The following is a 27,620-nucleotide window of genomic DNA, read 5'->3' as shown; positions in this document are numbered from 1 at the left end:
ACTTTGAATGATATTCAAATATTTTATTCAAAAACTTACCCAAATATTCTATGTGAACAGTGCCTGAAGTTGATAAGCCATACATTACCTATTAAAGGAATAAAGACTCTAAAGAAAATTCAGAACGCAACCTTACATTCACTGGCCCACATACCAGAATCTGACAGTATGTTCATCCATGATTGAAAGAAAACAGACTGTCAATAAATAATTGTTGAAAAGTCTTCTCTACAACACTGTCTTTTACTATTTTTAAATTTTGATGATTACTACTGAGGTGCTGGTCAATAGAGGGCAGAAGCAAAAAAAAAAAAAAGGAATCAATACCTTAAAACAGAATGTGAGGAGAAACCTATGCACAGGAATATGTCTAGCTCTGCACTATCCTGATATTTGATTTTACTATTGGGGCTTCTAAAAGGTAGGTGGTGATAGCAGTTTTACAGAGGACATAGGGCTGGAAAGGAGGATTTTACTGTGGATTTCAGAGTGCCAGGCATAACACAAATCAGTCATGTAAGACAGCATAACACCTCTATGAGGTAGGTGGTCTCACCTCTTTCTTACAGACGTGGAGTCAATATCCAAGGCTACAGAGCTACTCTGAAGCCCCCAGACCTACATCTCCCTTAAGTCAAGTTTTGCTAAAGCAGAGACAAGATCTGACCTCACCCAAATGGTGAGGAGGTGATTCTAAGTTTACATCATTCTCCCTGGCCCGATAAAAGCCCTCAAGAAAAGATCAGCCACCCCCTGGGGGAGAAAGCACAATGTTCTCCTACAGACGCCAGGAAGCTTTGACCAACCACCTGAAGAGCTGGCAGTGGCATCCCAGGCTCCACAGGCAGGAAGAAGCTGTGCTGGGTGAGCAGAAACCTTCCCATGTAGACGCCTTGCTCCCTGAGATGCAAAAGGCCACCCTGAGATGGGAGATGAGGAAGACGGTGGAGGGGATGAAAACGGGAGGAAATCTGTTCACTAATCAAGAAAGCCTCATTGAATGAAAACTCAGACCAGAGCAAGATTAAGGAGTCAGGAGCTTGGGAGGCCAGTTGCTGAGGTCTAAGGAGGTGGACTGGGGTCACAGCAGTGACGAGAAACAGGAAAGCATTTACAGTTATCTCAGGGCACGGGAGGCTGAAAGAAAATTAATCAGTGTACCGACTGCTCACTATTTGCATGGGGCACAGATCTGGGTGAGTCAGCACTTCAGTGTGACTTTAACCCCATGAAGCCAACTGCTCACTGATAAGGCCATACTTTCTTTGCTACTGTGCAGCAGGGAGACTTGACCCTGTTTACCAAAGGTTTCACTGCAGGTCTGTGGCCAGACCCTGTTAATTATTTTATGATATATCTGTAACCTGCAATTATGGGGCATTATCACAAGCATTTGATTCAGAGGAACCAGAGGACCATGTTGACTAATTCAATACCAATGTGTACACCTTTGTTTTTTCTTTTTGCCATGTCACCCAGCCAAGATGGGGAAACAGTGGAAACAGTGACAGACATTATTTTGGGGGACTCCAAAATCACTGCAGATGGTGACTGCAGCCATGAAATTAAAAGACGCTTGCTCCTTGGAAGAAAAGTTATGACCAACCTAGACAGCATATTGAAAAGCAGAGACATTACTTTGCCAACAAAGTCCATCTAGTCAAAGCTATGGTTTTTTCCAACAGTCACATATGGATGTGAGAGTTGGACTATAAAGAAAGCTGAGCATTAAAGAATTCATGCTTTTGAACTGTGGTATTGAAGAAGACTCTTGAGAATCCCTTGGACTGCAAGAAGATCCAACCAGTCCATTCTAAAGGAGATCAGTCCTGGGTGTTCACTGGAAGGACTGATGTTGAAGCTGAAACTCTAATACTTTGGGCACCTGATGAGACAAACTGACTCATTTGAAAAGACCCTGATGCTGGGAAAGCTTGAAAGCAGGAGAAGAAGGGGACGACAGAGGATGAGATGGTTGGATGGCATCACAGACTCAATGGAAATGCATTTGAGTAAACTCTGGGAGTTAGTGATGGACAGGGAGGCCTGGTATGCTGCAGTCCATGGGGTTGCAAAGAATCAGACACGACTGAGTGACTGAACTGAACTGATGTCACCTGGCATCTGCTCCTGTTACCTGTCACCTGCTCCCTGACCAGGGATCCCGTGCCCCCGGCAGTGGAAGCCTGGAGTCTTAACCACTGGATCAGCGAGGAAGTCCTACATGTACGTATTTTGCAGTTAACAGAGTACTTCCCATATATTATCTCATTGAAACTCCTGCCAGTTCTGCAAAGGAGGCATTCTCTGTCTTTATTGGTACAAAAACTGAGATTGGGGACTGTTAGCAATTTGTCCAAAGTCTCATAGCAAGGGGCAGAGATAGAATCTGAATTTAGATCTGACAATGTGACATGGCCCTGAGGAAAGAAATTCAGAAATAAGAGAGGACAATTGTGGGAATACACTGGAATAGAGAAGGTCCCAATGACAGCTATAAAATTATTCCAAGGAGAAATGAAGACAAATTAGAATTAAGCTCTCTTTTAATTATACATTTACCAGTGATCTGTCATTGGGAAAGAACTAATATATAGAGTATCAATTTTCAGTAAATATAAATGGCAAATAAGGCATTTAATGAATTGCAAATGACAGTGTTTCTAAAAGTAGTTATCAATCACGAGTAAACGCCTCCCCATTTATTAATCATATATTTCATTTCAGCAAAGAATCTAACAGAATGGCTTAAAGAGAACCCAGGGGTACTGCAGATGGTGACCAGGAAGGTAGGCATGAAAAATAAAACTTGTTTTATCCATTTAAAATGTGAAGAGAAGTCAAGGAAGAAAGAAAATAGTTGTAGATGAGATTTAAAAAGTATCGGGTAACTGATGAAACATCAATGAAACTGCATATTCATCAACTGGAAGGTATGTTCTCAGGCCAACTAAGAACAAAAAAAATGAAAAGGAAAGACTCTTGGCCAGAAGCAAAGAGTAGTCCAGAAAAGACATAGAGAAAAAGGACAGCGGGCTGGAAGAGTCGCCATGGTTATGGAAAGGCCTCCTCCAACGTTGCCAAACTCCCCCAGAGAGGGAGCCATCGATTCACACGGTTTCAGGTATTTTCCCTAGCCAGAATGTTATTCAAAAGAAAGGCCAAAAGAACAAGTCCTCTCCCCTACCTCATCCTACAGACCCATCTAAAAAAGCATTACATGTCTTTGGTCAACTGACTGATTTTAACATCGTTATGAAGTCTTACTAGTTTGTTCTGCACGTGGCAGTAAACCCACCCTGCAAAGGATGTAGGGCAGAGTAAAACTACCAGGGGACCATAAACCTGATAAAATCTCTCGAAGGTATTACAGAAGGCATGGTGCAAGAAAGAAATATCTGTCATCACAGGTCTGGATCAGAGAAGCAGAGTTGAAAGGGAGGGTAAGAAGTGTCTACAAATGGTTGCTGTAATTGGCCAAACTGTCTTTCTTCTAATTTTGAAATTATGCCATTATTTTACCCACTTATATGTTGTTGATTAGTCACTAACTCGTATCCAACTCTTTTGAGACCCCTTGAACTATAGTCCATCAGGCTCCTCTGTCCATGGGACTGAGCCCGTCCAGGCTCCTCTGTCCTAGGCAAGAAGACTGGAGCAGGTTGCTATTTCCTTCTCCATGGGATCTCCCTGACCCAGGGATCAAACCCACTTCTCTTGCATTGGCAGGTAGATTCTTGACCACTGAGCTACTAGGGAAGCCTATGTAAACATATAGAACCCTTAATGTTGCTTTCAAAACACACAAACAGTATAATAACAAATAGTTTTCAATTGGAAAGAACAGAAAGAAAAAGAAAGTGTTAGAATTCTCAAACTTATATACCAGGGTAGAAATGTCTGCTACTAACTCGGAAGCAAACCAAATTGCCATTTTTCTCAGGAAATCGAAGGATTCAACGTCTCATTCAAATAACGCTGCATGTATGAAGCCAGAGTCTAATTAAATTACATCAGTCATCAATCTGCTTTTGCTAAACTTCCTTTCCACAGAACTGCTAATAGAGACGTGTGAATCCCCAAATATGAATGTTTAAATATTGAACTCTTAGCACTGTGTTTTCTAAACAAATCCTCTTAGCAGCACATCCGGTTTGCTCTGCCTCTCACATCCTCTCTCCCCCACACACCTATGTTTTTCTTCCACATCCTTGCTTCTGCCGTCCAGTCTCCCCGCTCACAACCCCAATAATCCAAATGGCAGAAAAGTGTGAATGAGCAAAAACCAATTTTGTTATTACTACCATTTCCTTCTGCTTACTCTCAAAACAGAAGCTGCATAAGGAAGAAATCGGTCACATATAAAATTATTGAAAGAATCCTTCATACAAAATAATCATTCCCCAAAGGGAAGCTTCCTAAACATTAACTAAGGGCACCAAGACAGCTCTGGCCTAGCCTTGGGTCTTCACTCCTAGCAGATTTCCTATTTTATCTCAACAGCATTTAAGGAGATCTACAGCAGAACCAGCATTTACCACAGTGAGAATGAAATCAGTGATTTCTACACAGTAAAAATGATGGCCCTCTACTACAGATACTCCATTCCCAGGAAATAAGTCAAAAAACTTTCTCTGAAAGCAATGGATTTGAAAGCTGTCTGGTAGCTAAGAAATCATTTCCCTGTACCACATTTCTCTTATGGGTGGCCTGGAAAAAGTTACTCTCGTCTTCCTTATTTCAAGCCTCAGTTGCAGAATAGAATCATTCTATTTTCTCTCGCTGACCATACATTTTGCTGCAAAGCCCCTCTTGTGCTGCAGCTTATAATGCTCTTAAAATACACAGATTATCTCAAATATGTGTGATTCTGTAGCCCCACTCCTGAGGCTAGAAAATTATACTCTTGGTTCCTGGCATTTTATAGTTTATATTCACCTTACACTGGCATTATAATCAAAATAAACATTCAAAAGCTCTTATGAAAATATGGCTTTATTCTCTTTTTTAAACTGAACTACCTTATCCCTTTACACTTGGCTTGAAGAAAGTTCTAAACATTAGAAAACGCAAGTGATCACTTTGAAAGAAAAAACAAAGGGGCGATTAGATTTATCATCATTGAAATAGTGGCAGAATCCAAATGAAATTCCTTGGAGTATTTGGGTGTCATGGTTACTAATTTTGAAACATACAACTTCAACTAAAACTGAAGGAGGGACCCTCAACTGTCCACAGATCCACACAAGAACACATTTTATAAATACACACTCATGCCTTGTTGCTGGCTCAATTCTGTCTTTCAGTAAAGCCATTCTCCCTCACCACAAGTGCACACAAACATCTTGTGTTTCTTCATGTAGCATGTTTTGGTGTTTATCCCACTGAACTCAACGAAACCTCCAGAACCATCGGGCACCTTGAGCTAGTGTGCAGTCAGTGTGCACCTGAACATACCTGGACCATCCAACAACATCCAACACGTTTATTTAACACATCTTCCTGTATAAGGAAGTGAGTGACTGATAGCATTGATTAAAACCAGCCAAGCATAATGGTCACTGGCATTCAACATCCAAACTTTCTAAAACATAGTGCAATCCCCGTCTGAAAACCTACTCTGCATTTTTAACATTTCTGGTTGAGACATCTATTTTTTAACAATTCATTTTCTGTTTTCCCTCCATGCTTTCTCTGGAAATTCCAGCAGTCCCTTTGCATGAAAAGGTTGGTACAAGCATTCATGTTGGGGGTTCCAGAAAACCAAAAGATGGAAGAAACTAGCAATATTAAAGGGCTCTCTCGCCAGGCAGCTGCTGATTCTGTTTTTGTTTGGGTTGTTTTTGTGATTTTTTTTTTATATGAAAAACATTATTGTCTCCTTAGAAATGACCACCAGATCAAAATGGTCAAAAAGACACCAAAGCTCCTGGACTCTCAAAAGACCATCCATTGTCTGTGATGCAGTGTCCCCAACAGTGGCTTTTCCCAACTGGAAAGCTCCTGCATATTACTGCCACAAAGACCAGAAGTCATAGGCAGAAAGCAAGTCCATGGAGCCAAGTGCTAAGAGAATCTTTCCAAATTCTAACTCTGTGCTTATAAAAGTTGAAAGGAAGCCATACAATAAAAGGTATACAGTCACTGAAATTACCCCCACTATAGCATTTGGAGCCACCTTACTATCTTTGCTGTCTCCCTAAATCATCTCCTTCTTCCCAGTTTCTTCTTTCTGGGACTCACCGCTCCCCACCACCTGAGCCCTACCACCATGGATTCTGATTTAATTACTTTGGGGTGGATCCCAAACACTGGTATATTTGAGCTCTCCAAGTGATTCTATCCAGCTATATTTGAATCTTTCCTTAGGACTTCTCTGGTGGCTCAGTGGTAAAGAAATCACCTGCCAATGCAGGAGAAGTGGGTTCAATCCCTGGGTCTTGAAGAACTCCTAGAGAAGGAAATGGCAACCCACTCCAGTACTCTTGCCTGGAAAATCCCATGGATGGAGGAGCCTGATGGGCTACAGTCCATGGGGTCACAAAAGAGTCGGACACAACTTAGTGACTAAAACAAAAACAAACTTCTCTTAGCTTGTCCACTAGCCTGTCCCCCAAAATAAAAAACAAACAAACAAACAGACTAGGTCTGAGACCTTATTAGCTCTCCCCTTATTTAATTCCCTCAGATTATTCAACGATGCATCTAGTCAAATACTTCATCGCAAGATCCAAATGATTTGGCTATCAGAACAAAGTTGAGGACTTGCTTTCAGATGCGATGCACAGAGGAAAGACTAATAAAGTTGTGGCTTGCTTTTCTTGCCTTAAAAACACACTGGTGACCTTGGGCAAATTTACAGTCACAGTGCATTGTTCACAAAATGGGAATTTGAATCCAGCACCATCGACTAGTAAGCTGTAAGGTGTAATTAGCTTGTGATTTCAGACAATTAAGTGACGACGTCTCTTCTAAGACATCCGTTGAACAAAGATTTGTAGAGCTGCCTAAATAAAACTAAAAACATAAAGTGATGGAAAACCACACTGCAGATAACTCTGGGAAGAAAGTGGAAGACAGGAAGATAATCAGCCCTTGTCATAGAAAAGATTATTTGTATCAACTGTGGCAAAATTCCCCTTTACTGAGAATTGTATGAAATTATTTCTTGAAATGAAGGTGCCCTCTACGAAAAATCTTATTATCTTTATGAGCTCTGGAATGCTGAGGCAATGTCATGTTCCACTTTTATTTCCGAATGTGAAAAAAAAAAAAAGACAGTGGAATGTTCAGATTAAGTAAATTCTTAATCTTTGGTGTAAAGCAAATACAGGCTGGATCCCAGCTCTGTGCTCAGAACTGAAAGGCCTGGAGCAAACAGCTAGTGTATCCCAAGTGCCCTCACCACAAAACCAGGATAACAAAACACAGAGGTGTGAGAACTGACCTCATAACATGTGAACATTCAGTACTCTTCATTAGTACCATTACTTGTTGTTTTATAAATTATGTCCATTTTACAGATGAAGAAACTAAGACGCAGCGAGGCTGAGTAGTTTGTCCATGGCCACAGAGCTTGGTAGTAGTAGAGCCAAGATGTCAGCCTAAACAATGTGGCTCCAGAATCTACATGCTAATCCCTTCCAGCTTCCAGCATTTTTAATATTCTATAATTTTATAACTGTATTAAATTTACACAGTTCATTACAATTTACCAAAGCGTACACATATGTTTTCTCATTTTTGACATTACTAGTGTAGAGGAAGCCAAAGCAGAGGTACTGTTCCTATCTCATACTTGAGGACGTTGAGCTCAAAGAGATAGGACCCTGCCAAAGGACTGATGAGTAGCAAAGCTGGGACTCAAGCTATGTTTTGATACTCTAGTGAACATCATCCATCACAAAACATGCCCATGGTACCCAAAATATTCTGAACTTTTGAGATGAACATACCTAAGAAAAAAATAAGCATCTATCTTCTAAGCAGACAGGGTTTAAAACGCTGCAGAGAGCATTTTCTTCTTAGGAAAATTATTACTAATTGTCAACTCTACATAATGAAATGTTATGATATCATCCAGGCAAATTGTGTGAGAATGAAAGAAGGAAATAAATGGTTGTGTTCCATACGCCCTGGAAGCAGTCTACCAGTCCTGGCCTATGCCACAGATTCACTTGGAAGGTTTCCTAAGGTACAGCTCATCATATTAGGTATCACAGTATTTTCTTTTCTTGAGAGTAAAACCCTGGTGACTGAGAGATTATTATAACTCAAGGGCAGGAAGAGAGATCTGATCCACAGATCATGAGGCCCTTTGAAAGCCCTGGATGCATAATGCTTTTTACCTTGACATTTCCCATCCTCTTCAGATTCATCTACCCAGTATTTTTAGGCCAAAGAAACGAAGATACAATACTATTTCGTGAGTCAAACAACATCTCTCCTGGTGTTTTAAATGTTGCAATAAGGATGCTTAGATCACTGTCATCATACGCATTCAGGTAAATGGGGAGTCTAGTCAAACCGTGCCTAGCAGTGATGATGTTGGATGCACCGACTTCTCTGCCAAGCCTAGCAGCTGGAAAATTAGCTTAGACACCCATACACACAGCACAGCAAGATGTTTAGCAAAGAGAACTGTATGAGAGGGCCATGCCTTTTATTTGATTTCTGTTTTATAAACAATATAATCACATGCCGACCTGAGCAGGAGCCACTTCTCTGAACTCCTGTCAATCTTTGGGATAAAAACTGACTGAACTTTTCCAGCCCTGTGGCCACTGCTGAGTTTTCCAAATTTGCTGACATATTGAGTGCAGCACTTTAAGGGCATCATCTTTTAGGATTTTAAATAGCTCAGCTGGAATTCCATCACCTCCACCAGTTTTGTTCATAGTAATGCTTCCTAAGACCCACTTGCAGTCTTTGGACAGTACTATCTTCTACTGGACGAATGTTGAGCCTAAAAGCAAGGTACACCTTTTGAAACCATGAGGATTTCAGTTTGGGCATCAGATCTTTGCTCTCAGATACAGCTTCAGGTGGCAAGGAGTTGGAGGAAACTCTTGGAGAATCTCCAGAAAGAACTTCTTCTTGAACTGTGATTAGAAAGTTTGTTCTAGCTGCACCAGAGATAAAATACACTAAAGTGGTGAGTGTGGGAAGAGCATTTTGTTCAGGTGCAGACCGAAGGCTATGCAGCTCGCACCTCAAGCTCTCTGCATCTTACTACGTTCCTACAGTCAGGGTTCAGTGTTTCCCTAACCACAGATAAATGTGACTCCAGTGAGGGCGGGGGATCTTTCAGGAAACATTTAATTGCCCATCTAATATACAAATGTCCTCCATCTGGGGCATTTGAAGGCTCAGAAGATAAATTTAGGAATGTGTCTTTAAATGCATTACACCCATACAAACTTTTAACCCTCAAATTTGAAACAAGTTTTTTTCTGAACCTGCAGCGGTTAAAGGTACGCCTTTGGCCATGTACCACTTTCCAGATGGCTGTGACTCAACCAGAGTAGTGCTGTGACCCTTGGGCTTACCCTGAGCCCACTGTACTGAGACCTCTGTCCACGTGTTCTGTCTCTCCCAAAAGACTGTAAGTTCTTCACGGGCAGGAAACTGATTTTATTTCTCTTTGTACACCCAGTGCCCAACACCATGCTTGGCTCAGGCTATTAAAAAGGTGTCCAATAAACATTTGTTTAACTGGACTGAATTATGTGTCCTGAAACCAAATTTGCTCTCTGATGCTGCCACCAACCTAGTGTTTACAGATCAAACCCAAAACTCCCACTCCCTCCAGCTATAAAAGAAGATACACAAAAACTTTTGTTCTGACCCCCAGGCTGTGGAGCCAGCTAAAAATGTACATGGTATCTGTGAGTGCATTGGACAAAATGAAATCAATGACAATACGTTGATGCCTTCTCTGCTTTTGCCCTAGGTTAGAGAGCCAGGCAGATTGAATACACTAGCCATAAGTGTCAAAATGGTACACTTCAAACACAAACATTCTCATTATATCACTGCTCTAATGTCACCTCCTCAGAGAGGTCTTCTCTGACCACGCTTCTAAAATAAGTCCTGGGTGCTCTCTAGCAAATTACCCTATGTTGTCTTCCTCAGACCACAAGTCAACATTTGAAAGTATATGACCATTCACATTTATTTCCCCTGGAATGGGAACTCCATGTGGGCAGGGGCTTTGCGTGTGTGTGTGTGTGTGTGTGTGTGTGTGTGTGTGTGTGTGTGTGTGTGTGTGTGTGTGTGTGTGTGTGTGTGTGTGTGTGTGTGTGTGTGTGTGTGTGTGTGTGTGTGTGTGCGCGCGCACACGCGCTGCCATCTTCCCTTCACCTACAATTACAGAACAGTTGCTAAATGAATGCATAAGTAATAGTCATTAACAGTAAGTATTTATAAGGGCCTGGTTTTTTTCTCAAGTATCTTGAACGGAAACCATCAGCATTAGCATGTAAGTAATTTAGTGAGGCAAGCAATGACCTCCACATCTGACAGGTATTAAGAGAAGTGAAGCATGGTATTATTGTCAAATGGAAGACCCCCAATGCTTGGAATGGCACTGCAGTTTGCTAAGTGTGTGGCTTCACAATGTTAGCAAAGTTAGCAAAGTATACGTGGAGAAGAGTCAGGCATAGAATTCAGCATTCCAGGCTCATGAAACCATAATGTAGTCATTGATAAACAGCAACAGGCACACCGTGGTCTTTCTCAGTTAATAAACCATGTCAGGGGTATATGTATGTCTGCCGTGGAGAAGGAAATGGCAACCCACTCCAGTGTCCTTGCCTGGAGAATCCCAGGGACAGAGGAGCCTGGTGGGCCGCCGTCTATGGGGTCGCACAGAGTGGACACAACTGAAGCGACTTAGCAGCAGCAGCAGCATGTATGTCTGTCAAGTGCTGGTGTTCAATATTTACAGGAAAGTGAGTGTTCCTAGGATTTTTTTCATTGTGCCTTTTATATACTAGGCACTCAATAACTATTTATTGAGTTGATTTGATTGATCTCCTTTAAAATATGCTTTAAAAATGTTAACAAGAGTAATGCCCCATGGAACAACTTTTATGCATTCATTAAAAAAATATATTTGAATTTGGAACAAATACTGTACTCTAAGGAAACAAAATTGCAAAGTAAATTAATTCTTAAAAAGATTTATATGACTAAATTTTGATCCCTTGAATGGCGCCTTTTCAAATCCAGTCTAAAATGTCTAGTGTGTTTTTAATCTAATCTAATCCAATGAGCTTTAATAGGCAAAGTTGTTCCCACTAGAACCAAAACCCAGCTATTTCATTTTTTTAACCTTCTGTGTAAAGGAATGGGCTGAACTAATTTTTTCTGAATTTTTTTATGTTTAATCAACAACATCATTGCCAAAGAAAACCACTTTGCAGAAGTCTTTCTATCCTGGTTTATAACTTATAATCAGAAACTGGAATTTTGCATCTGATGGGCTTTAGTGTGTAACATTATACTGTCAACTTTTTGATGCTATAGTTAAAAGAGATAGTTTCCATTATAAAAAATTTCCCATAGTATGGTTACCCAGTGAAAAACATCTTTCTATAAAAATGGTCTTTCCAATTCATAGGTTAGAAATTATTCTGGGTAATTTTTAAAAGAGCATCAAAAAAATTTTTATTGACTTAAGTAAACTGCATTTACCTAGTCCCATTAGTTGGTTGCCGTATACACAATGCGATAAAAAATGTGCATGCATGGGGACATATGTATTCCTGTAGCTAATTCATGTTGATGTATGGCAGAGGCCAACACAATATTGTAAAGCAATTATCTTCCAATTATAACAAAAGTACATGCAAAGAAATTGTAATTTCAAAACAAAAACTTGAGATTTGAAACCCTGACAACTTACTTGGTCTTATACAGTTAGGGGTATGTGAACTGGTTTCAGCTACAGCCTGTGCTGAACAACAGGAGAAAGTAGAAATAGGTCATAAACATGAGGTCCAAAACAATCCAGGAAGCTTGAAATGTCACTGATATATCACAGTGGATCTCACAAAGATGTACCTTGGCTCTGGGCTTTGACCCTTGGACCTCAGGGGGTAAAGATGCTTGGAAATCTGATCTGTCCTGACAGGGTGAGGCAACCCTCCGTGACCTTCCCAAAGCCCCACTGTGTTTGAGGCTCAAGGGCCAGCACACTTCACCCTGAACTGTGAGCTTCCTTTGACTGTGACTTCACTTTCATTTTCCCGTAGAGTCCTGGGCTGGGGAACTTCTCTGTCCTGTTCTGAAAACTGGAAGCTACTCAAATGTCAACCACAGGGTTCAATAAAATGTGTCACATCCAAACGATGAAGAATCTGCTGTCTTTAAAAGAATGGGTTAGATTGATACATAGGGACAGGAAGGGTCCAAGATATATGATTAAGTATTTAAAAAGAGAAAAGCAAGTTGCTGTAAAAGGTTGTAACTTTATACACCCATACGTGCTAACAGATGCACTACGCTGAATGGTATATAGGAGCCATCGGCAGGCAGTGTGTGACAAAAGAGGGTAGGCAACAAAGAACTTTCATTTTTGGTGTAATCGTTTTTGCAGTTTTTAAATGTTTAGAGCAAGTATAAATTTTTTAAGCAGGAAAAATATCTCTAAGATAATGAAAAATATTGATTAAAAACTTTAAGACATTACATAACAAACATACTAGGGTACAGCAAGTCTGATAATGAACCATTACAATACCTATGGCTGGAATTCAGAAGTCCATGAACCACTGACACTGTATGAAAACTTTTAAGGATATTTTATGCATATATGAAAACATATGCATTTTCTGGAGGGAGACTTCATACCTTTCATCAGATTCTCACAGGTGTCTGAGACTCTAAACAAGGTAAAAAACCATGACCGTATCAGAAACCAAGAGAGTTGCTCAATCCCTCCATTTTTATTATCATTTTATCATGAAACATTTTATTACTACTTAATTTCATGGCTCCTGCCAAAGGTAAAGTCTATAATCAGCAGTAAAATATAAAATTGTGGTTCTTAGTTTCTGCCCTCATTTCAAAGGGGCTTCCAATGCCTTAAAAGCAGCTCAAAGAGCAGGACAAAAAGTCACTCCAGGCTGGTCTTGCAGGAAGAAAACTTCTAACAGGAACGGAAACCCTGCAGTCATTCAGAGCTTGAGGACAGTTGTCCAAGGCAAAAATAGTCAGTCCTGTTTTCACCATAGAGATGAGAGATTAGTAAAAGGGTAAGTAGGGGAGAGGGGTAGAGGGATTCAACCAGAGGAAGAAGACATGGTTGATTTGAACTGAGGGGGGCTCCATTGGGTGGGTGGAATCAGTTCGATCAATTAAACAAGACTGAATGCAACATCATTTGGTCAGCCTTAAATTGAAAGAGAATTTCATTATGAATGAACATTAAAATATACAGCAAAATTATTGTTGCTATGCTCTATATTAGTACTGCTTGAATTAGAGTTGGAATTTGTCTAAAACCTTGGCTTCTGATGACCTTTGTAAAGCTGACTGCCCCCAAGTCCCTCGGAATTACATGAGTCCACAAACTGTTTCACTATCTCTATCTTGATTCCACTTACAGTCTCCGGAATCAAGTACAGCGCAGCGTTTCCATAAACCTTAAGATCAAGTGTAGATCAATAACAATTTGTAATTTAAGTGAGGAGCCGTAGGTTAAACCTGCACGGGCAAAATGAGGAGCATTATTGGTGAAAATTAGGAATAATACTCTACTTTCCAAACGTGCTTTCCAGGTGGTTTATCACTGTCAAAATAAGCCAACTGTGGATTTAGTATGCAATTAAAGTGTCAGATATCCCCGAGTTCTAGCGCTGACAATACCTGACTGCACAGGTTTTACAGGCAAAGAAATTGCAGGGGTTCACATAATCCAGCAAAGCCCATCGCTAACCACCATCACCTAATTGTACTGATATCTGCCATATGCAAAGCATAGAAATGGGGACTGAATGAAATAGAAATGGACTCTCCAGGAGTTTTACAGTTCAGCTAGAAAAATAAGATACAGAAAGTGAAGAAAGTAATTTATAACAAAATATCCAAATGATGATAGGATAAAAATTATTCCATACTACTGGAAGGAAAAAACATAGAGAAAAGATGTCTCCAGGAGGGTTGAGGATGAACCACATGAAGAAGGAAGGGTTTCAACTAACTCTTAAAGGAGTTAGATGTTGATGGTCAAAGGACAGTATGGGCAGGTCTACAGACTATGACAACCTTGTGGCCAAAGGTTGGAAGATACAAGGTTGGAGACACAAGACTAGCCTGACAAAAGACTGAGAAAAGCAGAATGATTAAACAAATCAGGTTGAATGGACTAACTTGAATAGGGAGACAAACAAGCCTGTTTTATAAAATAATGATGAACATGTGTTGAGCTCTTACTATTAAAATATATTTAAGGTGCTTTAATACATTAGTTCATCAAATCCTCCCATGAAGAAAATACCTTTAGTCTATAATTAAGGAAACTGTGGCCAAAAAAGATTAAGTGGCCTTTATTTCACCCAGTTAGTAATCGGTGGAATCAGGATTCAGATCCAAGGCCATTCTATGTCAGAACGTGGGCTCAGAATAACCATCTGACTCAAGAGTGGGAGGACCTCAAAGGCCTGACTAAAAAAATAGGGGTTTCAGTGTCAGGTGTAAACATTGGGAGTTTATCTCATAAACCCATTGGTAATACTTATAGGCATGGTTCATCACTACTCTACAAGAATTGCTTTATCTGATGATTTTTCTAACAATGCTAACTGAAAGTTAGCAAGTTACTATAGTCAAGACTATAGTACTGACTGACTATAGTACTGACTATAGTACCTTGACTATAGTACTGATTAGATATTATTGAGTTCTCCGTCCAGACGTTATTGGGGAGAATCTGTTGTGTCAGTATTTTATCACCATACTTCTACCTTTATATCTGTAGGACTTAATTTTACCTGTTCTTCACCCACCACTTCTGCTAAAAATACAAATCATGACAATAAACAGAATAATGTATGTCTATTTTCAAATGTTCCCTGAACACATCAACCTTGCTGCAAGGAGAGCCATTCTGTCAAATAATACATCTGTCCCTTAAAAACTAATTTCTCCATCTCAGGTTCATGTTTAAAATTCAGTTGGGTTCTTCAGTTACAGATGCATAAGACATGACATCTGGACCCTCCTAGGGAGCAGGAGTGAACTCTTCCTCTGCGATACCCACAGTAGCCAAATGACTTCTTCTCCCACTGAGGGAAAACCACAGAAAACTGCCTTCAAATGATTTACTGCTCAACCCCCAGCCCACAAATCAAAGAATTGGGTTGAGGGAGAAATAAGGAAGAATGGTGACCAGTGGCTATGAGATGGGGAGTGACTGTTTCGGTTTATTTTCTTAAGCCAATTAATGATGAAGCAGCATGGAGGGAAAGAAAGACACAACATGGCTGAGAAAGACTTTTTTTCCAGATAAATGGCCAGATATCAGATTCTGTAATAAGTACTTCCACCTATCAAAACACACACACACACACAGAGTAACTCTGGGGTGGAGGAAGAAGATATAGATCTTAGAAACACAAGGTAATATTAAGGAAGCCTTGTGGGTATCATCAAATGTTGGAACTTTGAAGGACTTTTGTAGATCATTTAATCCAGACGTTGCAAAACCAGGGTCCATGAACTATACATGACAGGTAGAGGCGTTTGGCTGGATCTGCCGAATGCTGTATGTTGCTGTTTAAATTGAGTCAACATTATAAAGTAGAGGAAAATTCACAGAACAATCCAGGTGTGTGGCTTCTCTTAAACATGGAAGACATAGCAGCACTGGGCCACCTTTCCCAAATGCAGCAGGGAGTTAGGGCACCTTTAGAAAAGGCTTGAACCCCCAGCTTGACGCAATCCCCACCACTGCCTCTAGCTCTGGAATACAAAGGCTCCATGTCAACATTTTAAATAAAAATAAGAGCGTGCTTAGAGCACACACGGCTGTGCCTCATGCATTTGTTGTACCTGCCAAATCCTGTAGGCATTCAAGCTTACAAGTTCTGCTCTACTCCAACCCCCTCATTTAGAAGAGTAGCTCAGCTCTTCTCTAGGGTAGTGAAGTGAACTACAAATCTCATACCCAGAATTCCCTACTAGTCCAGTGGTTAAGACTCCATGCTTCCAGTGCAGGGGGACCAGGGTTAATCCCTGGTAGAGGAACTAATCTCCCATGCCACATGCTATAGCCAAAAATATAAATATATAAATTAATAATTAAAAAAAAATTTTAACTAATTCTCTTAAAAGTACAATTTTCATACACAAGAGATCATGAGAACCAGAGGGTGTGCACAACTAAACTTAAGCTGTGTACATACAATGCCAACACCCGTGGAGCAAAGATGAATTCCCACTCTATGTACAAAGTGCCTCTCACCTCCCCCAAAAAGGGGCAAAGGAAGATTCTCAAGTTTTCAGAATAAAGGTACCACTTAGTTTGGCTTGCTGTAGACAGTTTTGACTTGTCCAAATTTTACATATGACTCCCATTTATCCTGAAGATGTGATTGATGAGGAGATATACAAACTGTTTACTATATACAGGCAAATAGGTCTACAGATGAGACTGGATGAAAACAGAATAGGGAGGAGGGGAGGATGTCTTGAAAAATTGGAAAATGTAACCAATCAAACAAGGAAAGTGACTGAGATTGATTGAGTGATGGCTTATGACTGAGGTACAGGGGGTACACTTACTCTAATTTATTCTTACAGCAGCCTAGGAAAGTGATATTATAACTCTTCCTTTACAAGTAAAGATCCTGGAGCTCAGAGGCATTCAATTGCTTGAAGATGACCTGGCTATTCAATCAGGGACCACATCCAGATGCAAACTGACAGCACAGTGGTAACCCTCACGACCAGATGGCTCATTCCTACTCACCAGTATTTGTTTCTTAAGTCTGCTTGTCCCCAAAGCCCACCAAGTGCTATTACAAAGACTTTCATAAATGTCATAGTTTGAACAACCTTAACACACAAAAGTAATTCCTTTAAGCGGCTTCTTAAACAAAGTGAAGAAAGCTTTGCTCCTTCCTTTTTTATAGCCACCAATTCCTAGTCTGGTGTTACTATAGGAATTAATAAAAATCTCTTCTCCAAATAAAATTTCTCCTTTAGAATTTTTTCAAACGTTAGTAGTCAAGGATTTGGCTATATATACAAGCTAAAAGCAGCATGTTTGCTGATGAATAAGAATAATAACTAAAATCAAAATAAGAAGTAATTCAAAAGTGAGAGCTTTTGAAGAGTCAGGAATTTGATTAAAAATTCACTTGCTTTTTTTTTCTATAAAGAAACAGTTCTTTAACCACAAAACAGCTCTTATAATAATGCAGAAGAGTATAGTTCCAAGTAAAACACTCCCCCCATTTTAATCATGGCTATTATTTTTTAAAATGAAAATGACTGAGGTCATTGTAATCTATTTTAGGGTTTGCATGGGTTGGTGGTATTTTTTTCTTGGCTTTGAGCTCTCCATGTTACCAGCTAAATGTTATAGGTTTTGCTGTGTGCCCTTTCAAATCCCATTCTTTTTAATAACGTTGTCCTTTATACACATAAATTAGAGTGAATTCCACTTTCTTTCCTAACAACTCCAGATGCAGTCCACACTTTCAAGAGGACCAGAACTTGCCTTTTCTTTTTAATTATGGGTGTACTTCTTAAAACAAGCATGTTCCAATCTGCATAAAAATACTGTGGATGTTCAAATGCTGAGAGATGAGTAAAACCATAGGATTCATGTGGTCCATTTCAGACCCATACTGAAACAGTAGGATAACATGTGTATCTACCCCTTCCAGCTTACAGAGACAGACACAGATGAAGAAAAAGTGCCCAGAAAGAAAAACTCCATCTGGGCAAAGTTCTACACCTACCAATATTTACAGACTGCGGTAGCCTACAGATAGCCATTTAGGACACATCAGTGAAGCTCTCTGTCTTCTAGGACCCAGCAGGCAAAATTATCAAATATCTAAAGACAGTACAGTTACACACTCAGGCCTCCTTTTAGATGTGATTAATATTGCACTGACTTTCTGAACTTAGCCTGGTTTTTAGTATAATTCACTAGCAAATCACACAGAACAGCCCAAGATCCCTCTAAATAGCACCTACCCAGCCACACATGAGAGAATGTCTTTGTAAAACACATATTGTGAAGATCTGCCTATTAAAAAATCCTTAAGCTCTGTTTGTTTGTTTATTTAAAAAAAAAAAATCAACTTGCAAGGCCAGTGTAATAAGACACTGTGGCTTTTATGGAAGAGGTGAAATAATTTTAAACACAGACACACAATGAGTTTATTTATTTAGAAACTTGTTAAATAGAGTCTGGGAATTCAAATATTCAATGTTGACATTGTACAGAACTGGCCAGGAGCCAGAATCCAGTCTCCAGAGGGACCCATTGGACAAGGAATTCAGGCCTTTCTCTCCTCCCACTTGAGCTAAATAGGTAGAGGCCATTAGTTATACCCACAGCAATATCTGAACCGCACTCAAATAAGCTGCCCTGGCCAGGGCACTTCAAAGGACGGTAAGTGTGTTTAGCTTTTTAATGCTGAACTAGAGCAATATGTCACACTTTTGAAAGAGTTTTGTAAACAGTTTCTTCCTTATGTAGAAATGTCTCTGAAGTTTCTTGTATGGCATGTAAGCAAAGGTAATTAACAAGGATTACACTTTTTTCATTTACTGGGGAAAAAAAAATAATACCCATCTGTGTGCAAACTGGAAATCTAGGAAGAAGAAACATGCTGCTTCTCTCTTTCTTTCTCCTCTCTCTTGTTTGTTCCATTTGTTGGTCTCCTTTTCATCCTCTTCCTCACACTTGTTCTCACTACCCAGCCAATTTCCTTGAGAATTCCCTGGTAAACTCAAGAGTGGGAAGGGGAAAATCTAATTTTAGAAAGAGAACCTTGGCAAATGAAGTGGGGAGGAAACTAGTGATTCATATAAAAGAAAAGCAGACCCCACAGATCTTTGTAGAAAGTGCCTAGAGCCGAGACTTTCAGCTCAAGAAGGGTTAACCACCTCTCCAGAAAAATGTGCCCAGCATCTTTATAGAGTGACTGTCTGCTCCTGCCCCACCTCCCCAGAGCCCCTCTCTCCTCTGGGCCAGGGGGCCTGCTCTGCCAGAGAGAGTGAATGAGTAAGTGTCCCTGAACCCCTGAGATGTGAGAGAGGGTGTGTGTGCATGTGTGTGCATGTGTTGCACAGGGTCGGTGCAAATCAGGCTCCAAGTGAAGCCCCACGCCAGGCACACAAGCATCGCTGATGTTGAAAGGGAAGAAGCTTTGGGCCTGGGAGCCAGGAGCCAAGCTGCAGCAGGAGCGAGGTGTGGAGGGGAGGGCGCTCTGGTGAGCACCACCTCCCTCCTCTCCAGGGCCTCCCCAGCTCCACCCCCAAGTCCCACCGGCCTGGTTCTGAGATGATTGGAGCGGTGGGGGGGACGGCAGGGAACAGAAGATGTGCCCAAGCGCTTGGGAATAGGGCTCTGCCAAGCGCTGAGTACCTTGGGAACACGGTAAGAGCCACTGGCCAGCAGATGACAAGTCGAGTTTCTCCATTTCAGGGCCCGCTTGCAGCAGAGGCAAACGGAGGTTGTGCGGGGAGAGAGGAGACTGCGCCAGGCCTGCGAGGGCAACAAGCCGGGGCTCCCCTGCCCTGCTCTGCCCTCCTCTGCCCTCCTGGCCCGGGAGGATGGAGCCAGGAGTCCCCGGCTGTGGCCTTCCTGCCCCAGGCGACGTCTGCAGCCTGGGATAACATGGCCCCAAGTCGCAAAAAAATGAAATAAAATAAACTCCCAAACGACAAGATGTTTAAAGAAAAACTGCTTACTGAATTATTACCCTCAACTTTTAAAAAAGAAGAAAGCAAAAACGTCGGGATGACGCATTAATTTCTATTCGATGAGCGTCCTACGTGTTGAATGTCTGCCTGCTAGGAGGCCGAGCCCGCCCACGGGTAGTGAGGGGAGGCCTCCGCTCAGAAAGCCAAGAGCTGGGCTACCCCGCAAAAGACACACTCAGGCACACTTACACAGACACACCGCAGCCAACGGCCCCCAGACCTGCGACTCCTCAGCCCCTCACAAATAAAAACCTGAGAAAGGAACCTTTTATTCCAGCCTTCCAGCCCCTGCAGCTAATGAACCGTCCCCTTCCAGAGTGTTGAAGATGAGTGTGAGGGGGGGAATGAAAAGCGTTATTAACCTTCCCCTAAACACAGATTTTTTTTTTTTTTTTTTTTTTTTTTGCGAAACACATCGAAATGCTTCGTTCTAAGTGCCAAATGCAATAAAGAAGCCCTAAGCCAGGGTAATGGTCAAGTGATGGCAAATAAACCGCCTTCCTAAACGGGGCCTCCGCAGGGCAAGCGCTTTTTTTCCTCTCCTCAAAAGCAGACTGAAATAAACAAATAAAATGCGTGTTTTAAGCAAAGCTTTGTGTTTTCATCTGAGCTTTTTAAAGGATAAAGGAAAACGCAAGCAGATGGGTACAGGGGCAGTGGAGGCTGGAACCTGGGCTTGCGGTTCTTATGTACTGGGCTTACTAAGGGGAGGCGTTTAGGCAGGAGAGGAAGAGTCGTCATCTACCTTACCTACTTCAGAGCCTCTTTTTAAACCGAGATCAAGTGTACAAGTAACAAGTGCCCCCCCCCCCCCCTTCACTGGGGTCCTGCTAATCGCATCGCCTTCTGGGTCTTTACGAGACTTCTGCGTGGCCCGGTAGCTAAGGGGGGTTATTCGTTGCAACTCGTTCATTGCTGTGATTGAAACCCTGCCGGGTGTCACTTTGGAGAAGTAGGGTGGGGGGATTCCTTCGGTTTTCGGGCCCTAGACGCGCTAGGCAGACCCAACTTCACTTCTTTCCCATCACCAGAAGGAAACAGTTGCAACTGGCATTTCTGGCACGGCCCAGGTGCTGTCCTGGCCGCCCAAGAAAACGGCTGGGAAACCTCACCCGGCTGCCAGAGACTGCTTGGCTTTTAGTTTTCTTTTCTTAAAGGTGGGGATAAAAGCCACCATCTTTCGACAGTACAAATGTCAGTCTTCTTGCTTTTCCCTTCTTTATTTTTTTTTTTTAATGTAATGGTTTATTCCTCCCAAATGATTTGCAACGAATCTATCGATTTTAACTATTGTGTAAGGAAAAAACAAGTCCTGTAAGTCGGGAGTTAGGCTGTGCCTTCATTCTGAGTTTAACTTCAGCGGTACTTTCAGGGTCTGTGGTCCCTGGTTTGGATCCTTGGAATCCTGTACCTTAGCCAAGATCGCGACAGGACTTGGCCACCAAAGAAATTTACAAAATAACATGAAGAATAACAGCCGAGGTAACAACTGTTTCTAAGTGACTTGATTCCACTGCAGTGTTTACTTTTACAACAAGAAGGGTGGTTTTGTTTTTTAAAGTATGCTGGTCACACTGCCTCTTCCTAACCCAGAAAAAGAAAGAATCCCGGTGCAGACACAGCCACGAAGTTTTCGCTGGCTTCACAGCAGGGGTCAGCGACTATCTCCGCCCTGCGCTTGGAAACTCAGGCACTACGCGGGGGAAGGAAATACCGCTTCTAGATACAAAAATTCCTAGTTTTAATATGATTTCCTTCGTTACCCAGATTAGAACCGAAAAATTGCATAAAGCAGCGCTCGCGTCCGAAAGGCAGCGGTGTTGGCAACAGCTGGAGCAGCGCCAGCGGGAACCTGAGGCTTAGCAAGAAAAGTTTGTGAGAGTTCGCATCTAGTTATCAGAAAGCCGCGGCGGCATCCTTAGAAACACTAGAGACAAAATAAACGGGTCTCCCACTGGATGAATGACAAGTATCCTCAAATAGGAAACCAGACTCGGTTTCTGGACGTTGAGTGGACTTTGCGTGCGGGAATGTTTGAATTCGGCAGCGAACAACTTGGTAATTAAAATAGTTGAAAAAGTTGCCCAAGAAAATCCGAACGGTTTTGTGTTCTGCTTTCACTTCGGCGGATACCAGGCAATGAGGCGCGCGAAGGGTTCGGCTTTCATTTCACAACTTAGGCAGAGTTGAAATCGGCTCTCAACCCACCGCCTAGTCCCCGCAACCACACACACACACACATACACACACACACACACCCCCCTAACTAACCTTCAGTCGGAATTGAAGCCCACAGGCCTCCAAGCATGTATGTACATTTATTCCTCCTCAGATGAAAATAAAGACATCGGCCCCATTAAACGCAAACAGGAAAAACAGGAGTTCCACTGGCGCGCTTTGACACTGTCGCAGCTAAGTGAAATGAACAATATCCAAAACAGAAACAGATGGACTGATGGCCCAAAGAGTCCTATATATAGGTTGATCCCTGAGACCAGAGCGAAAGGAAACGTATTTGGGCGAGAGGGAGTGCTTGGGTGAGGACTGGAAGAAGCACTGGAAAGGCGCCTACGATGACAGCATCTCGCTGGGCTAGACTCTCACCGCCAAAGAAACCGGGACGCCCGGGATGCCGCTGCCTTCCGCGCGGCTGCGGCGGGGACACCAAAGGCGGGAAGGCTCGGGGCGTTACTTGGCTTTAATACGCAGGGGTGGGGGAGACTAGGGGTTCACTTGGGAGAAGCATCCCACCCACCACCCTATCTCTACGTTCTCTGATCCACACGCAAAACAATTAAGAGAATTATGTTTTCAGCGAGCGGGAGAGCGAACGGCGGCCTGTGCTTTGCCGAGGCTGCTGCAGCCCGCGTGCTGACACCTTGCGGAGGAGCGCTTTGAACTGCCCGGGATCGCTCCGGGACTCGGCACCGCCGGTCCCCCTTAGACTCGACGTAGAAGCATTTGGACAAATCCAGTCCCGTCGCCTATACTCCCGGCTGATGCTACCGATTTCTCGGACAGTGTCGGCTCGGCGGGCAGGGCCGGCCGAAGCCACCCGACACTTCGGCGAGAAGCATGGGGGATGGGAGTCCCGTCGCCCCTGCCCCGAACTCAATCGCCCTCGTCCCGCGTGACCAAGGCCGCTCCACGCCGGGCAGGCAGGGGGCGCCGGGGAGGGTTAGTGACCCAAGACCTCGGCTGCGTCCAGAAACAGCGCGGGAGGCTCCGCCGCGCCTTCTCCGAGCCCAGTGTCCCCGCAGGCCGCCCCCTGGGGGTCACTCGGCGCCCTGCCAGCCTGGAGCTCGCGGGCCGGAGCGCGCCCTTTCGGCCTCCTTCTCCTCGGCGGCTGTCGCCGCTGGCTGCGCGCCCTCTACTCCGCGCCCTCCAGGCGCTCGCGGGGCCTCTTCTCTCCCCACCTGCCCGCGGCTCCGCGGAGCCGGTAGCTCGGCTCTGCCCGCGCCCCCACCCCCACCACACACACACACACACACACACACACACCCGGACTACAGCCTCCACCCTCGTCCCCCCCACTCCCCACCCCAGTCCTCCCGCCGCGCCGCGCACGCTGGAGAACTCGGCGGAGCGCACAGCGCCCACTACCGCAACAGCCGCTCGGCGCAGCCCGCCAGCCCGCGCAACTTCCAGCGGCCGCCTCGCAACTTTTCCCAACTCCACCACGGCTGCCCGCCGCCGCCGCCGCCACTGTAGCTCCCTCCGAGCCTTCCGCCCACCCCAAACCCCAGAAACAAACCGAGGCGCGAAAAGGCTCCTTTCCCCAGCCCGCCCCCCCATCCCCCGCTCCCCCTCCCACACCCGGGACTAGCTGGTTGGCCAGAGGCAACTCTCCTCCGCCTGGGGGGAAGGGGAGGGGAGGGGAGGGGGAGACTCTCGCAGCTCCTCTCCCCCACCCCCACCCCACCCACCCCACCCCTTCCCGCCCGCTCGCGCTCGCTCTCCTCCCTCCCACCCAGGTCTTGGCTGCCCCCACCCCCACCCCCACCCCGGGGTTGCCACAGCTGCTCCGCGCACTGGGCTCCAGGGCTGCCCCGGCTCCTCTGGCGCCCAAACAAGGAGCTAGAGCGCGGGCGGCCGGCGCGGAGGCTGGGACCGGCAGGTTGCTGGAGCGGCTCTGCGCCTGCCCTCCGCCCGGGGCCCCGGCGCGAGAGGCAGCCCCGCGCTCCCTCCCGGAGCGCTGTAGACAGATATGCAAGATGGCAGAGGAGGGGGAAATCCAATAGAAAAGGGATATTGCACCTACTTGTGGCCAGTTTCCTTGCCCTGCCTTTGGATCTCATGCTGTGCCCAGTCCTGCAGCCGCTGGTGTGTGGTTGGGGTTTTTTTTTCTTGGATCTTTTCCTTCTTTTGCTCTCCCTCTCGCTCCCTCCCTCTCCTCTCTCTCTCTCTCCCCCTCTCCCTCTCTCTCTCTCTCACACACACACACTCTCTCTCTCTCTCTCTTACACACACTCACTCTCTGTCTTTCTCTCTTTCACTCTCTCTCCCTCCCTCTCTCCCTTTCTCTCAATCCACACTCGCTATCTCTCCAGCATTGTCAGTTTGGACACCTTCGCACATGCGCGCTAGACGCCCCTCCAACATCTCAGCGCCGCCAAAAAAAGTTTGGAGCGATTTATCACTTTGATTTGGAGATCTTGTCAGATGGCAATCGCCGAGGAGGCGGAGAAAGGGAGCCGTGGGGAGGGCGGCGGGGGGCGGGGAACGAGCGCAGGGAGTCGGAGGGGAGCAGACACCTCGCCCAGAAAAAAAAAAAAAAAAAGGAACGAAAAGACTCGGGCTAAGGGTTGATTTCGTGTTGGAATCACCAATAAGCCTGTATCATTACTATTACTGTTTTTCCCACCATCAATTGCAGGACATTTTCTGTACGGTCCTTGGGGGAAAGCAAGGAGTGGGGGGAGGGGAGGAGACTTTTAAAAATCTTTCCCACACTAAAGAACCAGAAGGACCGGACTCTTGGCGAGCGATCCAGGAGAAAGTGAGAATCATCCTGAACTTCGGGAAATCTGCTGCGGCTGCTACTGCTACTGAAGCTATTGCGGCTTCTGCTTTCAGAGCTGAAAGCAGAATAAATAACTGCTTCTTCCTTGATTTTAGGTGTAATGCTAATACTTCCTGCCATCCTTGGAACATGTCAGTTGGTTGGTCTATTCCCACCAAGTAATAAAGATCACCCGTGATTCCCAGGTCCGGGAACCTTGGGCATTTGACATCCAAGACCTTCTTTGCCTTCCCTGAGGTCGGCTGTCACCTTCCGGCCTCCCCCACCGCTGCCCCTGTCGCCTCCTGCTGCAGCTCAGCCTGTCTGCCATTTCACTCATTCGCTTAAACCCGCGACCTCCCGGGTCATAAGAAGGAAGAGATGGGAGGCAGATTCCGCCCCCCCCACCACCACTTTTTAAGAAATATATTGTTGAAAAATTGCTTTAATTACAGGATTTACCAAAGAATTGGGCACGCAGAAATGGGGACCTCTTAAAGGAGCTAGCTGTGTTTAAGGTATGAATAAATCCCGAGTATGTGTGAATTTTCTCTTGGTACAACCTCCTTACCTTAAACAGTTTTGTTCAATACCTTCCATGAGCTGTTTATGTCCTCATTAATATCTGTTGCAAATCCTGCCAGACATCATAAAAGAATATCACAATTTTTTTCTCTGTGCTACAGTGATACATCCTTGATGTTCAAGTTAAAGGAAAGAGAAAAGAATAGCAGGTTCTGGGCATGAGTTTGGCTAAGGCAGGGTAGGGGAAGGAAGATAACTGAGATGCCCAATTGTACCTGTTGTCATTTACTGTCAAAACTAGGAACAGATAGCAAGGTTCAACCCCAAAGGGTACTATCCATCAATGGCTCGCAAATATCTTTATTCCAGAAAATTAAAATTTGAAAGATTCAGTTTGGCAAGGATGCCCATCACTTCTCTTTCTCCAGAGCTGTGTAATTCTGGGAGCATTTGGCTGTAAGTACAGGTCCCTGGAGAATCAAGCTACAAGACCCAGGGGAGACAGATGTGTAATGCTGAAATGTGAGGTAGGGGAGGGGGGAGATGGAACAGGGTGATGAAAAAATTACACAGAGTAGGAGTAAAACTGTTTCCAAAAGAGAAGACTCTGGTGTCCACACACATGGGCACAAGAGAACTCTATCATTCCCTCTAAAGTAAAGAGGCAAGTTTGGGTGGGGGTGTTTCCATTCCTTCTACGATTTCTATTGCCCTCTGCATACAGGTGGTGTGCTCATACATTTGGCCCATGCAAAATGACCAGGCACTTCAGCATTCTGAATTTGTCAATGCCGGAAGTCTATGACTGAGTTCACTAGCTTCCCTCAGTTTACACGAAGGCAAGTCTTCCCACCAACCAGAAAAGGTCCTCAGAGGAAAAAGTGAAATGGGAGTTGAGAACTTTCACCAAAGTAAAATCTCTAGGGAGAGAAACGCACTAGACTGACCAGAAGAAGTTCATAGAAACTGCTTCTGATCAGGTTAAAGGACTCTCTGGGGACCCTCACCTAGGCCAGAGGATAGAGAGGCAGTCCGGAGGACCAAGCCCCTCCCAGCTATCCAAACCCAAAGGTCTTTGACCTTCAGGAAGGGCGGTAGAGTCCACTAAGGATGTAGACAGGAGGAGGCTCTGCCTGAGAGGTTTCATTTCACCTTCTCACTCTAGGGAACTTAAAAAATAAACAAAAGAAGTTAACATTGCCCCTTGTACTTTTCTACTTAATTCCTTTTATCTCATGCTGGGGGTGGCGAGTGGAGGTCTATATTTGGGTCCCGTTGCAAAAAGGGGGGGGGGGTAAGAGGAGTGATGGGCAATTTTATAGAAAATGAAGGGACCATGGAATCAAACCCAAGTAAAAACAAGACCCACATGTGAAGCTGCAGCCGTTGTTTCTGCTGAAAAAATTATAAACCACAGTGGCGGACCAGGGGTTGGGGTGGGGGCTGTGAGAATTGGGTGGGATACAGAAAACTAAAGAAAATCAAAACTGATTTCCCCCCAACTTGAGAGATCTCTGTCGTGAAAGCCTTTCTAGAGGGCAGGGGGTGTGGGAAGTGAGGCGCGGCCAGGGCACACTCCCCTCCTGGTTTTTCAAATCCCTGGGGTTGAGTGGCTTCAGCGAATGGGTCTTCAGCCTGGTCTTTCCAAGAGTTTCTGGACACGAGCGAAGCCAACATATTCTAACTGAAATAATAAACACAAATTCCTCTGTGCCCTCGGGCCAAAAGCACTGTGAAAAGATCAGGCATCATACTTGTGGTTGTTGTTTAATAAAAGTACTCACAGAATCATCGCTTTTGTTTTCAAACCTGAAAACTGGGTTTTTCTTTTTTTCTTTTTTCTTTCTTTTATCATGTGTTTTCTGCCCTGAGTGTTAATAAAAGAACTAACGTGCTAGTTCAAGTGTGTTTAAGCTGATGGAGCAAACGCCAGCAGCCGCGGACCGCGCTCACCGCCTGCAGCGCCACTACCCCTGAGAGCCAACCCCGGCGGGTTCCCACTCCCCAGTACCCGGACCCCGTCAGGTCCACCTGTCCCAAGTCTCAGCCGTGAGACCCAACAGGTGACTTTCTGTTCAACGGCCCCTGAGATTCCCGACACCCTTTGACGTCCCGTCTAAGCTGTCGCTGGCCCAAGAGAAAA

The 27,620-nt window shown here is 44.1% G+C and overlaps 1 protein-coding gene across 2 annotated transcripts in view; it reads right to left on the bottom strand.

The window, feature by feature from the left end:
- MECOM (MDS1 and EVI1 complex locus) overlaps positions 1-27,620 on the bottom strand; it is a 614,971-nt gene that overhangs the window by 584,596 nt on the left and 2,755 nt on the right. The window contains exon 1 of one of the 2 annotated variants that reach the window (XM_065943614.1): positions 24,212-24,485. The exons of the other annotated variant lie outside the window; for it this stretch is intronic. Within the exon in view, the coding sequence (XP_065799686.1) occupies positions 24,212-24,248 (37 nt within the window). The 5' untranslated portion in view covers positions 24,249-24,485. Of the gene's footprint in view, positions 1-24,211; positions 24,486-27,620 lie in introns of those variants that run through there. 2 annotated transcript variants of the gene reach the window in all.

The sequence above is a fragment of the Muntiacus reevesi genome, chromosome 8 (assembly GCF_963930625.1).
Source record: "Muntiacus reevesi chromosome 8, mMunRee1.1, whole genome shotgun sequence".
NCBI classification, from domain to species: domain Eukaryota; kingdom Metazoa; phylum Chordata; class Mammalia; order Artiodactyla; family Cervidae; genus Muntiacus; species Muntiacus reevesi.
The sequence above is the reverse complement of the archived record's forward strand: the minus strand, read 5'-3'. Positions and strand labels throughout refer to the sequence as shown.